The sequence below is a fragment of the Pezoporus flaviventris genome, unplaced genomic scaffold (assembly GCF_033815535.1).
Source record: "Pezoporus flaviventris isolate CSIRO_AGI_PZ_B2104156 unplaced genomic scaffold, CSIRO_AGI_Pfla_v1 ptg000036l, whole genome shotgun sequence".
NCBI lineage: Eukaryota > Metazoa > Chordata > Aves > Psittaciformes > Psittacidae > Pezoporus > Pezoporus flaviventris.
Genome location: NW_026892584.1, coordinates 41,468,326 through 41,486,460, shown reverse-complemented (window position 1 = coordinate 41,486,460; position 18,135 = coordinate 41,468,326). Strand labels below are relative to the sequence as shown.

General features: G+C 39.6%; 1 protein-coding gene across 2 annotated transcripts in view; it reads right to left on the bottom strand.

The window, feature by feature from the left end:
- KIF26A (kinesin family member 26A) overlaps positions 1-18,135 on the bottom strand; it is a 109,743-nt gene that overhangs the window by 32,198 nt on the left and 59,410 nt on the right. For both annotated transcript variants that reach the window (XM_061464082.1, XM_061464083.1), the window contains exon 5: positions 3,994-4,177. In XM_061464082.1, coding sequence (XP_061320066.1) covers positions 3,994-4,177 — 184 coding nt within the window. The remainder of the gene's footprint in view (positions 1-3,993; positions 4,178-18,135) is intronic.

The following is an 18,135-nucleotide window of genomic DNA, read 5'->3' as shown; positions in this document are numbered from 1 at the left end:
GCATGCTGAGGTCTTGGGATGCAGCCCTCCCCTCGCTGAGTCAGAGCAATAGCTCCCCTCTGACAAGGGAATTTAGAGATAAATACATGGGGGAAGAGAGAAAATCTTTACATTTCTCTGGTTGTTACCAGCCTCTATTAAACGTATTACCTCAAGGAAGAAGGCCAGTAAACCAAAAAAACATCAGTGACTGTTATGTAAGCATTATGAGCCTGATAAGAAACATGTATTTATACCACATACTGTCAGAGACTCCCTAAAACTAAAGATGCTTAATCTTCTTGCTTCCTGAAATGTCGATAAAGCATTTCTTTAGAAACTCAGACTCATGATAACAAACCTAATGCTGTAGCTTCCACAGTGACTGGTAAAATGGGTTACGGTCATGCCTGATTTCCTTACAGCTTATCTTTCGTGCATGCATAGTTAGAGCTCTTTTTCTTATGTACATTACCTTGTGTTAATCAATATGAAAGTTCATTGGCCTCTTTATTCAATCAATAATTTCAGTGTCATGACATCTTTTTCCAAGTATTCATAGTCAGTTTTAGCTTTGGCTGCTTTGAATACGCAGCTTCACCTCCTCCAAACCATTTAGGAAGACACGGAATGGCATGGACCTCCATATGACACCACTGGTAACTTTGCTCTAGTATGAAATCTGCCCTCATGTTTCCTACCAGTTATTAAACCATTAGAGAATACATGACATTTTAGGGATTTTTGAGAAACCTAGGTCAGGGCACTTGTCAAAAGATTTTTCAAAATTCAAATACATTCGATCAACCAGACCGACCCTAGTAAAATGCTTGCTGACTCCTTCACAGAATGCTAACCTTTGTGTTCCACCTGTAAAAGCTTCATCAACTGATCTTTACTATATCACATTAATCCCTGCCTGTTAATTTCTATCTTTATTATTGTTTCAACCACTTTGTCTTGTTGTCTGGTCTGAAAGTCAGTCTTAAGACACTGTAATTCCAGATTCCCTCTGAAATCTTTCAATGTATTGAATACCAATTAAAAGACAACCTTAAGCATCGGGGGGGGAGGGGGATGTTAAGAATTATCATTGCAGGGGAAATACAGAAAGCCAGTCATATTGGAATGTTTCAACATGTACATTGTTTCAAGCTTTCAGCAGATTTTCAAATGATTTAAAACTTTCTAAACTATCAACCTCTGCTGAGAACATGGGCTGGTCCTCAATGGGTCATTCTCAGCTTAGTAAAGTGGTTAGGTGGGAATTAAGCACTGTTAAATTCTTACATGTACAGCAGAAACCAGAAAAGAACAAGTCCTCCACATCATAACTAACCATGAAAGACAGCAGCAAGCCAGGAGGTGAGGGAGGAGAAAGCTGCCCCACCAGCTGCTTAACCCACTGTAACCACACAGTAATAACAGGGCAAGAAATTCCACTGGCCCAGGAATGATCACACAAACCAATGACAGCACCACCCACAGATGCAGTAAGAAAAAGTGACTCCAGAGTCCATCACTAATTCTGTCCTCTATGTGTACCTCATTATTGGACAGGCTGCAAGAAAAATCAGAGGAAAAGATAACCAGGAGGAATGTAAGGTAAATAGCTGTTAGAAGAGGAGGGACTGAAGTTAGCAGAGGACTTCAGCACATCTGCCAGTGTTTGCTGATCATTCTTTCAATTGCTACAGTACTTAAAGCTGTGAGGAAGAAAGGTAATTACTTTATTCCTAACATCCTCATAATGAGATAATAGCTTCCTAAATCTTGATCAGCAGAAGCTGGTGAAGAAGAAATTATAATGGAGAATGTTACTGCACAGTGGGCTAAATGCTACCAGAAGCTACTTGGCATTGCTCAGATAAGTGAAACTGTGAGCGTTTAGTACCAAAAGAACACCTATATAGTACTGACATTTTTTTATTTGACCACAAATTCTAAGAATAAAAATACATAAGATTTCTTTCGGCTGACTTACAATTTTTACAAAAAGCTAAATTGCTGGAGGTTGCAAAAGAGGAATGGGGTAAGACAGACATTTAATAACTATCACATTTTAAACTGTGGGTCAGTGAAGATGCCCTGTTACTTTTATTTTTTGAGGAGCATCAAAACTAGTAACTAGCACACACCATTGCCATTTGGATGGTTCTAGATCTTAATTCAAGAACTAGAGGGATGATACAATTCACAGAAAGCTCTTAACCTCTCCAGAACAGCACAGGATTCTTCCAAGTTGTGGTCAACAAGTACAGGGTGAGGACACAGCTGGGATTCTGGGCCCAAAGAAACAGTATCTGCAGTAATGTTTTCAATTGAGAGCTAAATAACAGAGACATTTAAAGGTTAACAACAACCTGTTGACTGAAAAAGTCTGGAAATTCTTGGAGTAGTATGCAAGGCAGGAGAGAAATACCACATCGCCAGCATGCTACATATATATCCCATGTTGGAGGAGAAGCTTACACGGCTGAGCAGCGTAGCTACTCAAGGTCTTGCCATGCCCCTTGCAATTCTGGCTAGAGCTCTTCCTCTGAAAGACCTTTGCTGTGCTAATGAAGAAAGTAGGTAGACCACATGGCCCCAGACATATAATCTCCTGCCACCTAGGATCATACAGTTTTACCTTTATTAGATGTTGATCTGTTTGAAAACAAAAGATAAACCAGACCTTTCCATGAGGCACAAGTCATGCTGATAAGCTCCACCAACACCCCTTAAAGTGTAGGAAAAAGGCTGAAGTCTTTTGGCTACAGATAGCTCCAGGCACACAGTGCAATGAGGTGCAAAGACAGCCCTATTGAGCTGCAGGCACAAGGAGATACAAGCATGCTTTACAGGTTTTCCTAAGGCAAACAGACTTAGAAATGTCATGCTCCCTATTATTCCTGGTGTCACGGCCAAATGCTAATCCCCATAGAGAAGAGGAGGCACAAATGGACTCTTTGAAACACACACATAGAAAGATTCTTCCACCCAGGAATCTTATAGCAAGTCTTCCTTCACCTGGGAATCTCTAAATTACTGTGCCAGGTTTGCTTTATTCCACCATTTAATACTACATCCTCTTTTCTAACATGCTGCAAATCCAGAAGAAACCACATTTTCATCCGTGAGCTTTCATCTGTGAGCTTTCATCTGCTTAAAGTTACTCCTTTGCTTTCCATTTAGCACAAGATGCCTGACTTAAGAAATATAGAATATTCTCTTTAAGCAACAGTGTCAGCTATAGGTATTTAGGCTGACAATCTCTTTACATTAATGCCAATTTTTATGGTTACTCAGTGTGCATGTTTTAGGTCTCCTGTGCACTTTGATTCTATCTTCAAATACTAATCTCTTGTAACCTATGTAAATAAGTATTCAGGCTCAGCTGGGCAAGTGATTAAACAGAAGCATGAATAAAGCTCTAAATAGGTTGTATTTTAATTAATTTTAAGTAAAATTAGCACAAATTTTCCAATTTGAAAGCTGCTGTATTTCCTAAGTTGGAGAGACATCTATTTCTATCCTGCTACTTAATTTCCATACTCCTGATTTACAATAACATGTGAAGCAAAGGGAAGCAAAGGGTCCTCAGCATATCTCCTTAACCTCAGCAGACAGACAGCACTAGTGGCTGAGCTTTGCTGGCAATGCAGAGAGTATTTCTGACAAAGGTAATGTCTGTACGTGCATTGGTTCTGAACCAGTGATTTCAAAGGAAAATTTGTCTCCGACTTTAACAGAGGGAAGGACAAAACAACCTTTGCCAATGTTGTCAGTGATGTTAACCAGCTTCAAGGAAGCCAACACTCTAGCACTGAATCTGCTCTCAGCCTGCCAACTCTTTCCAAAGTCAAAAAGAGATAACAGCTCTCAAGCACAATCAAATGGATGTAGCTATCTCTCTATCCCAAGGTCCTTTCCTTCCCTCAAGCCTATCCGACCCTGTTCTAGGCTGAAAGCTTCCAGCCCTGTTAAAATTCAGCTATAAAGCTATTTTTAAAAATTGAAATCCAAAGTTACCTTTCCAATGCCAGGGTTGTCCTTGATTTTGGACACAGCTCTCAGAAGGCATGGTGGTGCTGGGGGAGGACAGAGCTGCAGGATGCCACTAAAGTTAGTAGCATAAATAGAGAAGCCGTGTGTGTGTGGCAGGGGCGGATGGTATTTCTTTCTCTTCGAAGACAGGTTAAGCTTCTGTGCTGCTCTGTATAAAAGTAATAGCAAGAAAGGACAATGTTACTAGGTGTTAATGGGAATCTGGACCAGAAAAACAGATGCTCATTGTCATCACTACCTGCTTAACAAACCAAGTCACTGCGTTCCCATCTGATTTCATAAGGACAAACCACCAGGGGACTAATAGAAGAAAATATGGGTAGAAAAATTACTGGCAAAATATTCAGTTAATTTTTCCCCCAGCAGAGTCTCAATTATAATCTAACTCCCTCCTCTTTCCCCAACAGCTTGGCAGCTGAATCCTAAAATGCTAAATCTCACTGACATAATAAAAAGCTGAAATAATCCCCTTGCCACTGGCAGGACCAGATGGACTTTGCTGGCGATAACATTATGAAAGTGGTTCTTTGTACTCTACAAGTTACTCAAGGCAGAGGATAACACTCCAAGTAGCTGAGCTGAAGATCCTTTATTGTTGGCTGCACTGAAAATCGTTAGATAACAGAGAATTTCCTTCAAGACAGATTGGTTTTTCCTCCTCAATTCCATTCTTTCACATTAAAAGCGAAAGCTATTAAAAATAGCTCTGAATGATAATGATCCTGCTTTTGAAATGCACAATTTCAAAACATAAAAGATGAAGGAGGAAAAATTAAAAACACAAAATTAAAATTGTAACATTCTTCCTTGTTAGTAAGAACAGGAATGTAATCAGGTTTTCTGCTATTCCCCATCAGCAACACCAAACAGTATAGCAAGAAACAAAAAGAGAAACTTGACTCTGCATCATAACCCACATAGGAAAAAAAAAAACAATAAATCACCCTGCAGAGTTAAGTAGAACAAATATATGTGTTAATGAGCACATAATGGGCAGCTGAGGGTGGTAGCAAGGGTGAAATCTCAGCTTTGTCAAATCCAAGAAGAGCTTTGCCACATGAATAAGTTTGGTGTGACCTGATCCTGATCCTATCCACAGGTAGCTTACCCTCAGATACATAGCATAGAAGCATCTACTTACATGCTATTTTTTAACATTACTTTGAATGACTGTTAAATCAGCAAAATGTAGTGTTACACTGCCAGCATCTTTGGGCAACTTGAGACCATGCTACTGATACCAACAGGTCTTCTGGGGACAAATCACTATTCCGCTCCTTGCTTGCAATATGTAGGCTTGCCCTTTTGAACAAATTTATAAATACATGATAACAAAAAGTCTCTTTATACAATGGCTACTTTATATTTTCATGAGGCCTTTTAGCCCAGCACCTCCAAGGACTTTTCAGTAAGATCAAACTGGCACTAGCAACAGACATATGGAGAAACTAAGGCAGTGCTTTGCTGTCATACCTAATTCAGGGTAAACCTAATCTTGCCTCAGGCTGAGTCAGCTTAGAAAGCTGATCAGAGAAGACAATTCTTTTACGTATATTTGCAATAGGTTAGAAACAAAAATGAACACTGAGAGTTGGAGAGCTGTACAGTTTCTGCCAGCAGCACTACTCAATTCAAATGAGTTACAGTACAATAAACTGGTTGTGTTTGAGAAGCAAAACTACTCATTTGGGTCAAGATTAGACACCCAGAACAGGGAGCAGCACCCTCAATACAGATCTCCAGAATTCCCAGTCCTATGCTTTATATTCCCAAACTTGTGTGTTAAACTCCTGGACATTTTTACTTTTTTCAGCTTCTAGAGAGGCAGCCCCCCTACATGCTTCCTTCTCCCTCTATAAACTCTGCAGCATTTAGAAAAAGGCAAGCTCGTGATTAAAAAAAAAAATGAGGCTCTAGTTCCAAACTCAGAGGGAGACAGAAACCACTGCCTTGTGAGGGACAAGTTGGACTTTTGCCTCTGAGGAAAGAAGCAACTTTTGACTCCTACTGCATCCTGAAACCAGAAGGAAATGTGCTCCACAGTGAAGCAAAACATTGCAAGCATGGCTTCATAAAGAACCTCAGGATTTTGGTGGCAATGAGAACCAATTTAATTGCCTAAATCTCAAATCCCTTTGCTAATACCTCATTCAGTATGAAAACATATGCCTGAAACAGGACACCAAACAGTTACACAACTTCTCTATGGTTGCAGCTGCACATTAAAACCCTAATGCCTCCTAAATTACATGCAGCTTTATTATGCAGAAAAGAGTATGTACCTGTTGCTGCTCTCACTGTGGAACTCAAGACAGTCATTACCCTCTATCTCCAAGCACCAATTAACAATTGTGGCTATTATTTAATCATCTTGTTAATTAATATGAAAGATAATGTTTACTTTTGTTTACATGTTATGATACCCTGTTGAAATGATAAAAACAAAAACTCCTCAAGAGAATGTCTTTAAAGTGCAATCAAGATATACATTAAATCCTGAGGAAATAATTATTTCTTCAACAGATCTGGCTGAAGGAGATCCTCTGGGAAACATGTAGAAGAGAATGAAATACAAAGGACTATTTATTCAGGAATTGTGTATCCAAGCACCTAACTAAGCACTAACACTCAGTGAGTACATGCACCCAAAAAAGCCAAGCTAAGCAAAGCATATAAACAAATAAACAGAAAATTCAGCCATTATAAAGTATCCCTCAAAATAGCTCAGTAACAGAGTTTTGGACCATTTTAAAAAGCAGACCTAAGATACCAAATCCGTTACTAGTTCTCTCAACTTCCTCACCAAGACAGAACAACTTTCAATATGACTCACTTCCAACAATACTCACACACTTTCTGCATCTCCACTGTTCGAAGGACAGTGCCATATGCTAACTAAAGCAATTAAGACTACAGTGCTCATAAATCCTCTTCCTATGAGTCTGGAGTACCACGATTTTACTAAGAAATTTGGCAAGGAATTACTGATGTCCATACAAGATAACAAGAAACTGAAAAGAGAGGAACTGGAGTAGCTGTTGTAGAAAATAATCAGTGCTTTGGGGGGCAACAGGCCAACCGCACTAATAATGATGTGTGTGGTTCACATTTAAAAAGCATCCCTTCTCAGGTAGCAGTACACAAAGCTTAATTACAGTCTCTCTGTGTTTGAATGCAAGAATTACTTTGCCCAACATTAAAACGAGGTTGTTTCTAGAGTTGGAACATCATAGACATCTTGTACAGCAGTATCAAACAGCTTGTTGGGTTTGGATTTGTTTGTTGGTTTGATTTTTTTTTTCCTAAAAGGGAAAATTTAATGAACTTAATGGAAAGAACAGGACAATTTAGGCAAACCAAAACATCACTATTGAACTGTTGTCTCTAAATATGAATTCAAGTAATTGTCATCCTCAACCCCTATAAAAAGCACAGTCAGTTCTTTATTATAAAATCCAGCTGAGCCAGAAGCCTTCATACATTTTGCTTGGGCTCCTCAATCCTTATGCACTTCTTGCAGCACCAACAATATATTTTGGAGGCATCCCAGCCAAGTATTCATCAGGCCAAAACACAGGCCAAGCTGTTTTGGACAGGGGCCCAATTAAATTAAACAATATCCAACTTTACTGAACTCCTTACTTCAGTAAAATTCATGTCCTTAAAGGAAGCCATTTCTGAGACACTCCAGAGAGCTGAATTTTCTACAGTCCTTATCCATCAACCCATTACTGAATTTACAGCTAAGTTTCTAGTTCTCTTTTTTCTCTTCAGCATACCTGAGCATAATCAGGGGGAATTTGTGCCACGAAGACAGAAGGCAGAGCTGTTATAAACTGGGCCCTTTTTGCCTAGCATCAGAAAGACAAAAGTCAGGCTTCCACCATATCACTTTCTGTAGGAGCCTAACTGGGTGCCATGACTATTTCCTGATTTGCTTCTTTTTCTCAAATTTAATCTTGCACAGGAAACCTTCACATCCACCTTCAGCACCACAGTATGCTGTCTGACCCTCTCCAATATCAACTTCTGTTTCCTCACAGGGAAAAAACTATGACCTGCAGAGAATACCGTGCAAACTTAAGTGTTATGGTCATTTGTTTTTCTGGGCATTTTCCAAGCATTTTGTCATAGCTTTGACACAGATGTACGCTTTCCACCTGCCTTTGTTTTCCCCATTCAACCTCCACCACTTTTCTAGAGCAATTTTCCACAGCACTTTTCCACAATACATTCTTGCAAGGGAAAATAAGCAACACACACTTATGCCTCACTTCCCATTAAAGCATAAGACACACTGATGTATATTATTTTTACCTCCGGCTGTGATATCTACTGTCTGCATTTTGCCTAACTCTTTCCATCGTTAATAGAATATGTCTTTTAAGATGCTCTGGAGAGTTCTTTTCTCATAGCTAGGTGTCACAGTGGAAACTAAAACTAATAAATGGCACATGCAGGGGCACTTAAATATCAAATGACAAAGGACAGTCTCTAACCCGTTCTTTCCCCCACACAATTTACAGATTACTAGGTTTTCTGCCATGCATGGATGAGACCAGTGAGAAAAATCATGGCCTGATCAATTACATAATACTCAGCATCTAGGGAATAAGACCGTGCAACAGTAGCTACAAAGCCTGCCCATTTAAAGAACCACACAATTTTTAATGGGAAATTCTGCCTATATAGTTAACACAATATTTCAGATATTCTGATGTACAGGAAGCTACTTCTAGCTTAGGCTCACTGCAGACATTCTACACATTATAGCTGTGAGAGTAAACAGCACAATTTAAATCCCTAAGAACAGTGTTCCTTGTGGGCATAATTTCTCCACAAAAAAAGAACTGAATTTGAAACTTTTATAGTTATGCAAAATAAAAAAAAAATTGCTTAACACTTTGTGGAATTTATTAAGCTTTGGAAGAAAGAGTAATATGAAATATACTCTGGGATACATACTACAAATGGGTCAAACTGCAATAGATAGAGGATTTCATCGACATGGCAGGTTTATAGACAAACCACCACAAGTTGGAAGTAGAAACTGGGAGTTCTACTCCCCATTATTAGGCTTCACTGGCAAAAATAATAAAACTTCTGCACATTCATTTCAGCATGACTCATTACATATTTACAGTTTTAGTGCTATTAGCCAGCCTTTCCTTTCCAACATCACCGTTATCATTCATACTGTGAGACTGTTTAAGGTCTTCACTGAAAGGGTCAAGAAGTGTACAGCCCAAGCCTTAAATATTCTGAACTTCGGAGTTTACTCAAGGGTACAGTTACTCAAGAGTTCCGTTTTGACCTTGACAGGATTCACAGGATCAATTTTTATCCTGATTCTGAACCCTCTGCAAAGCTTGAAAAATTATGGACAACAGGTTTATGCTGGGAATCGGTTTACTCTAAAGTAAGACCTGTCCAAACTTTCTCAGTTCCCAGCCTAACAAGGCAGCATTCCTCTGCCACATAACCAATAGCCCAAGACTTTCCCACTGCAAACCAGCTCCAAAGGAAGTAGTGGGAAAGTCACAGTCTGTCATTGTATCTGCAGTTCCAGTTATTGTTTCTTAATTACTCGTCAATACAAACAAGAAATAGACGGATGTCCTACAATACACCCTCAAGCACTCTGTCCCAAACCTTCTGCAACTCACGGAATAAACCTGGCTGACATTATTACTTTAATTACCACTACTACTGTTTGATTTGTAGTTCTAAAATTAGAAGGATAGTACAAATGAAACAGTGCAGTTGCTACCCAAAACCCCAAGCAAACTTAAAAATAAACAAGGTATCCGTTCCCACTAGCTAGTATTCTATCTGGAAAATAAAATCTGGTTCAGAAAGAGACATTTTTAAAGAGAAAATTGGCAATGTCTATATCTGTCATGAAGGTTTGGAAAGGACTGGCACCATCTGTATTTCTACAGTAAATTTCATCCAAGGAGTCACAAAGTGTATGTTAAATTTTGAGGTTCTTACCTCTAGAACCAGCTTACTAGGTTCTTGTGATGTGTACATGTATCCAGGAGGATAAAAAGACTTCTTCACATATAGCACCATTACACAAGCATAGCACCAAACCTTTATTTGCTTAGCTGTCCCAGCAATGCTGTTAAGAAGCACTACCAGAAAGAACAAACAATTAATGTTCCTTATTTGAGTGGTTCAACTTCCTCAATAAATAACTAGTTCACCTGGATCACAATGCACAGCCTCAAACAATGGCATTTTTATAATGGATGACGGTAATAAAGACTCAATAGAAAACCATTATTCTGAAACATTCCAAAATGTCAAAGCACAACTAATATTGTGTGGATATTACACACTATGAAAGCCAACATTATGAAAGAAAGTACCCCCAATATTAGATTAAGTTTATGCCTTGCCTCTTGTATATATCATAATCCTACAATTCAGTGTTGAATTTCAGCCTCTTTGAGTGACCTCTTAATTTTCTCTTACTATCCCTTATTAAAAACAGCATGGGAGAAACAAAAATCAGCTATACTGACATGTTAGGAACATCATCTGCTCACAGCTGATCAGAGAAGACAGGTCCAGAAGGGATTTTAACAGGTTACCTTAACTTTCCCAATACTCCCTGGCAGGATGAACCTTACCTAATACATTTCAATATATAATTTCTCCAACTTGTTCTTAGAAACCTCCAGTGAAAACAGTCCACAGCCTCCTGAGGCAATCAATTCCAGTGTAATTTGTCTTACCGTTAGAAAATTCACACCTCATGTCTCTAAAAAAAAAAAATCTATAAATCTGATTTGCTAGAATTCATGTTCCTTATTTTACCATCACCACCCCAGCAGACACGCAGAGGAGCTTATTTCCTTCTCTTGCAGCAGCTCTTACCTCTATGAAGACCACTACCACACCCCAATCTTCTCTTTTACAAATTAAAAAGTCACAGTCCTTTCAATCTTTCCCTACAGGTCAAGTTTCCTTGATTCCTGACCATCCTTGTTGCTCTCCCCCTACTCTACTTCTAAAGTATGGAATCAAGGCTTTGTGCATCAGTGAGCAATAATTGAGACTCACCTGAATTCAGGCACTGTACAGAAAGACCAGGGAAAGCCACTTTGGGATAAGATCAAAAAGACCTCTAGAAGATGACAAGTTAAAACAAACCCACAGGGTACCCACGACATCAGAAGAGCTTCCTCATGCTGTACAGACCCAAGAGCTCAGCTACATATTATTATTTAAACAGATGAAAACAACCAAGCCCATCTTCAAGCATTCAAGTGATTCGCATACAGGAATCCAAGAAAGAATTTTCACAGTTCTCCATAATTTTTCCCCAGGTTTAAGATATGCTAAAGGCCAGCTCTTCACGAGTGCTGACTAACGCTCCAACCATTTTTTCTGCTCTCCCAAACCTGCAGTTTCTGAGGCTGCTGCTACAAAATTGTCATGAGTGATGTCAGCTCTATATTTGCTTTAATTTACAGATTCAAGAGACACTTCTGGCCAAAGAACACTGCTTCAGCAGCCAGGACCAGGGTTCTGGAACTGACTTTTTAATATACACATCAGAATAACAGCTAGTCACCGTAGCGTGCCACATACCATTTCCAGTTCTGTTCACTAATGATGTTAAACAAAGCAAGAGCAGATGAACATATTGCTGTGCTTCCATACTTGCTGTTTACAGTTGTACCATATGACAAACTGCTGAAAACCTGCGTAGGTTAATCTTTATGTAAGCAAGATTGTCAGCACCTAATGTAGAAATATGTCAGTTCCCAGTCTGCAAACTGCATAGCTAGCTATGTATTAAAAATATAGCTACCTGAATGCCAGCAATATTTCACCACTGTTTCATGAACTAACTGAGCTAAAGCAGGCTGAACCACATCAATCTAAGCACACTTCTTAGGCAAAAAAAAATGGGACTTATTTGCCAGCAAGCCAGAGTCATGAGTAAAGCTTGGCAAAATAAAATTCTAGTTTCATTTGTATTCTATCAAGAAAAAGCAATAAAGACATTTTTAAAACTACAATAATGAAACATAAACAATGGTGCTAACTAGCCCTTCATTATTACAGTAATTACTTAGATAAATCATATAAAAATTTGCCCTGTAATATCAGCTCCTGATATACAGAAAGAAGCCAATATCAAAAAGACTTACTAGGCAATAAATAATTTTTGTTGCAAAAGATATTACACTCCATGCTATTCATCAAAAACAACCTGGTATGAAAAGCAAAAGCATTCTGCTCATCCAGGCTGCTCCAGGGAAGAAACAGGCATGTCTGCAAGTGGAATGGATGAGAGATAAAATACAGGACACGGCTAACAAGGTTTCATCTGAAGCACTAGATTAAGGCAAACACCAGACAGGAAAGAAAAGGACTGAAAAGGGGGACAATTCAGTATTTTCACATTTCTGATCACATACAACAGTCTGAATATAAGTTAGCATCTTTGACTATAAAGGAGACTTTACCATAAAAGCTCCAGTTTTCAGGTTACCTTCCTTTGCCCCAACACACCACCCCCACAAACATACCTTTCTCATCACCTCCAGTTCCCTCAGTTCCACGTTAGTGTATATCTAGAAAATCCACAGAGAATTTATTCCCACTTCAGCCAGGTTTTATTTCAGATGCTTTGTCAAAGGCTTGGCACCCATACTGCCAAAAAAATAACTTCTCAGGGGGGCATTTACTTATTCCTACTGTTAGTGAGTTAAATGGTCACTGACAGCAGTAAATGATGCAGTGGAAGTCACCCAAGTACAGAATTGATATGCCCACACAATGAGTATTTTTAAACAGAGGAGGAACATACATGGTCTTCTTAAAGCCCAGCATCCCTGTGATTTAACTGACATCAGTTCTGAAACAATACCACTCAGAGATATAATAGGCTGAAATTGCAGCACCATTTAAAACAGCACTTAGCAGGAAAATGTCAGGTTCATGTCCTTCCATCACTGCAGAGATATGACTACTTCTGACCCAAAGACGGTAACTTCAAATTTCAGCAGAAATAAGCAACCCCTGAAGACCTGCTCATGACACATTATCAAAGAATATTCTGAAGCTTGCCCTCGACTCCAACAGGCTTCACTAATAACTTTTAGATTCATTTTATGCTGATTAACTTACACTAAATCATTTCCTTGCAGTAAAAACTCCATAGAGCAGTGCTTCTTAATAAGTGAGCTCCATCACTGAGGACATGAAAAGCCCAGCAAAGCAGAAAGCAACCCCAGGAGCAGCACTGATACCGAATGAGGAACTGGCTAAGCTCTTTGAAATGTCCTGCCAAAAGAAATATCTTCCATCATCAGCAGGAAGGATGAGGGAAGTTATAGAAAGCCAAAATTCACTGCTATTTCACAGAGAATTTAAAGTACCTTCAGAATAATCCTGCAGTTGATCAAACACTGCAACTATACTGCTGGTGCATTATTTTGGCTTGACATTTCATTTTTGTTATAAATGATAATGTGGGATGTCTTACTTTGCCACAAGCACAAGCAAGCAAAGCAGTCTAGCTCAAAATAGAGACAGTGTCACTTTAAAGTCCATCTGCCCTGCAAACCACATTCTACACACCACGAGCTGAGTGTTAGACTGCAAGTCTAACATGTATGACTTGCATGACTGCAAGTCAGCCATGAAAACTAAATATCCAATTGACTATCAGTCTGATTTAACTATTTCACTTCAGTCTGCCTGTCTTAACAAAGTACTAAAATAGTCAAGTATGTTATTCGAAGAGTCTGAAAGTCACTAATAAAGTTGCAAACAGGTGCAAACTGTCAAATTACATCCCCACAGGAAAGCCACCGTTATCATTTTACCTATGGAATGCTCCATTCCCACTGCAGCAAACAGCTGAGGAGCCCCAAATAACGGAGTCAGAGCAAGCACTGGTGTTCAGGAACCAAAAAACCAGGCAGACTGGGAGGGAGGCAGAAGTGGTCCTCTTGTCAAGCTAGGAAGGGCAGAAAGAAGGGAAGAAACCAAAGGGAAAAAGAGACTGGTAGCTAGACAACAGCAAGATTTCATATATTCAAGAAAACAGAATAATCAAGTGCATTCAACTGTGGATGAATGAGAAAATATAAATTTATCATATGAAAAATCCTTAAATAAAGGGAGAAAATTTAAAGTTCAGGAAAGCAGAAAATAAAAGAGAGGACAAAGAAATATCTGCACGACTCCAGTCAAGATTATCCATAAATATTTCAGGCTTTTCCCTAGTCTGAAAATCCTTTCTACTGACCACCATTTACCCCCACAAATTTATACAAACCTGGGTGTCTCTGAAGGCACAAATTCTCCCTTCTGACGTAACTGTGAGCACACCTGTTTTAAATTATTCTGGTTTGCTCTCTCTCCGGGGCATCATCAATGCCCCAGAATATAGAGCTCATCTAAGACCCAATTGCTTCAGCAGCAGTCTGCATCCAACCACCCACAGCAGCTCAAAGAGTTGCTGCATCTCTTGGGGGGGACTGCCTCTGGTGCTCCAGGACCTCCAGCATTATAATCCATCAAGGAACTCAGGGCTGACAAAAATCAGCACTCCCCAGGGGTGGCTTCACATGATAAAGATCTTTAAGGCATGTGGTCAGCAGCAAACACTGTAAGTGTTTTGTTATGCCCAAATTCTGCTTTTGCTATGAACCTGGAGTAAAAACCTAGAACACCTTCTCTGAAATCCCCACCTCACCACAGGGTCCCAACATCACCAGATCCATTTTTTGGCCCCTCTTTCACTGTCTCCTCCTCGTATTTCCTGCCAAACTGACTGGCACCAGGCTCCCTCCTTTCTTCATTTTGCCACCCCCAGCATAGCCAAACCTACTCCAAACACAACCCATGGCCTGCATTATCCAAGTGAGGCTTCTCTGTCTGACACTTCCCTGACACTGATGCCTCACACAGTCTCTCTTTGGTTCACACATGATTCCTAACACTCTATACATGGGAGCTTTGTCTTCTAAGGCAATGACTCCTAGATGTCAAATGCTGCCTCATCTGGTCACCTCTTTCTCAACCAGTTTCCTTTGACGCTCTCTCAAATCCTCTTCACCTTGGTTGATCATTCAGTGCCTCCCACCTCTAATTAAATAGCCCCATCCTTGATCACAGTGTTTGTCTTTGGAAGATTTTTCATGCTTTCAGCATGTTCCAATTCAGCAATGCAATGTCCAAAATTCTACCTGGCTTCTCTTCTCATCTACTCCAATTTCCTTACCTCCTCCCTTTGCTGAACTACAGCTTTGTGTCTCATCTCTGTTTGCCCCATCAGTCTCACAGTCATCACAGATGAGCTCTTCATAGCAGAGAGTCTGGCTGACCTATGCTGATAAAGCACTGAGTAAATGTATGATGTAGTATTAGCAATGATATCAGTAATGATGTTCTGCTCTTAAACATGCTGTCCTGAGAGTCACTTCTGTTTCCAAGAACAAAGCCTACTAAATAAAGGCTTACCTTCTAATTTAACCTCCTTACAGGCTAACATGAAACAGGATATACCTAAAGCATACAGTTTTGTTTGTCCTTAATTACAGGCAGTATTATGCTGCCACAGCAACTAGGAACGCTTAAGCTGCCCCGATGATACAAGATACTGCACAATGCTGCATACCCTGCCCCGTCTCCTGTCTCCGCATAGTGCTGTGCTACGTGTTTACTCTCCAGGGCCAGACAGCAACCACATTCCAGCAGCCATGGCATGGCACCAGCAAGGCGAGGCAAGCCCTTCAGTGGCACCCACTTCATCTCCATTTACACATCTGCATGAGGGCTTTCCTGCTCTCTCCAGCTCCATGCAGAGAGGAAAAGGCAACTGCGAAGGCATCCCCCTTTCCAGCACCGTGCACTGGGGAGGACTCTGCAGGGACCAGACTGCTCTAGCAGAGGATGGATTCATAAAGGGGAAAAGACTAATTATATACCTGACTCTCCCTAAAACAGTTGGATGCTCCACCTCATCTGCACATCTGTAGCTTGCCCCCAAGCTGCAGATTGTTCTGCCACCTTCCTAACAGCAGCAAAGTGGCAGCAACAGGAAGTGGGACATTTAACGAAGAAGGGTTGATGCACCAGACACTGTCAAGCTGCATTAATGCCAGAAAGCCAACACTTTCCTGAAGAGCCCCACATATCCTATAATACTGCTACAGCACTGTGCAGCAGGGACAACCATGCATGGGGTTTTGGATATATCTGCCAGTGAGGCAGTCTTAATTGGGAAGTGCTGATACCTCACTATCCTAGGTAACTAATTAAAATTTAATTTTCCCACATCACCTTAATACAGGATTTCTTGGGAGTGGGTTATGCATAACAAGGAAGTTTGAATAAGCGATTCTTCTTCCCTTGACCTATCATCCACCAAGAATTTACTACGATGACGTGTAACTATAGCTAGCACTTCTGTTTCATCCTCACAGACTAGCTTAACTACCACAGGTCAGCATAAAAAGGTCTAACTCAGGATCCAGTGAGTCATGCATTTTCTTCACCTCTTGGTGAACTACTACTTATCCACAACCCAATTATCCACTTTATCTGTCAAAGCGATTTAAATTGTGCCAGTTCTGCACAAAGCCAGGATACCAGTGCATCCCAGCAGGGTACAGGGTAAAAGTTTACAGCTATCAAATACAGAGAACTGGTGAATTACATTATAAGCTTAGCAGAAATATAATTCTTGTTTTTTAACAGGACAGAGAATGGCAGGCTGAAGTGATTTAGCCAGAAACATCTTAAACATTGAAACTTGGAAAAAAAAAAAGGGGTTTTTGTGCTTTTTTCCCCTGCATTAAATTCTGAAAGTACTGATAGTCATGGAATAATCAGGTTTAACAGGTTAGCAGTAATATATGCCTCAAGTGTTGCTAATACATCATAATCTTCTTTCACAGAATTTGCATCACTGTCAAACCAAACTACTGATTTTCCGTTGATGCTTTTAACATGTTTCTATGGTTACTTTCCAAGGTCGCATCACAGAAGCCTGAACAGCAGTTCAGAAAGACAAAAGGCAGTTTGCATCCTTCACCATATTAAATAATTTATGAAAGTTAAGGCATCCTCAAGGAAAAAAAAATCATGAAAGAATAGGTTCTGAAGTTATTTTCTCAGCAACAGTTTGAAGCACAGTAAAATCAATACCCTTACAAAAGCCTTCAAGAACTAGACTATTTGACTAATGTTCCATAAGTTACAAAATGCTATGGAAAACATTCTAAGTTTAGATGTATATGTGTAAGCATACATGAACTGCATGAATGGACCTTAAAGCAGAATATGTAGACATCTAATTTGCTGCTGTCAGCTTCATCTTTTAAATCAGGCACTAGGCGTTGTCTCAGAAAGTATTCTAAATCTAAAAAATGCAAGAATAAAACTTAAAAAAAAAGTACAAATGGCAGTGACAGTCTTAACTATTTTCATCATTTTTCATTCAAAGCCACACAGATTTCATCTGTCCCTGAAACATTACAAATTTTGACTAATGAAAGCTTGTACACAAAATATCTGAATTCTCTGCCTACCATTACACTAGATCAGAGTTTATTGGAACTAATTGAAGTGTGTGAGGCTTGGAACAAAAACACATTAGTCATTTAGTGGTTGTGCTAATATTGCTATGCCTTTCCTGCAGTTTCATTAGATACAGACTGCTTCAATACCCTAATCATATGCTCAGTCACAGCACAATCAGTACAGAGTACTGACAAGCTGTCCCACCATGCCTAAAGCTGATAAGGTGTCTGCACTATGAGTAACCTCAATTATTGACTATATTTTATGGTCAATCTAATGACCGAATGCTTATCAGTGAACCATCAGGTGCCTGTAATAGGCTAGTGACCCTTAGTTTATATGTACCATTACTGCTCATTAGTGAATAATTAGATTCTTTAATCCACAACTCACAGACATTAAAATATGATGACATACTGAATCTAGAAAAAGACAACTATGCTTATTTTAACTCCTAAGATGTTCAATTATGTTACTCAGAGACTGTATGTTATGTCTCGCTAAGAAAAGCTGCTTGTAAAAAGCGTGTCATGGGTAATGTTTTATATC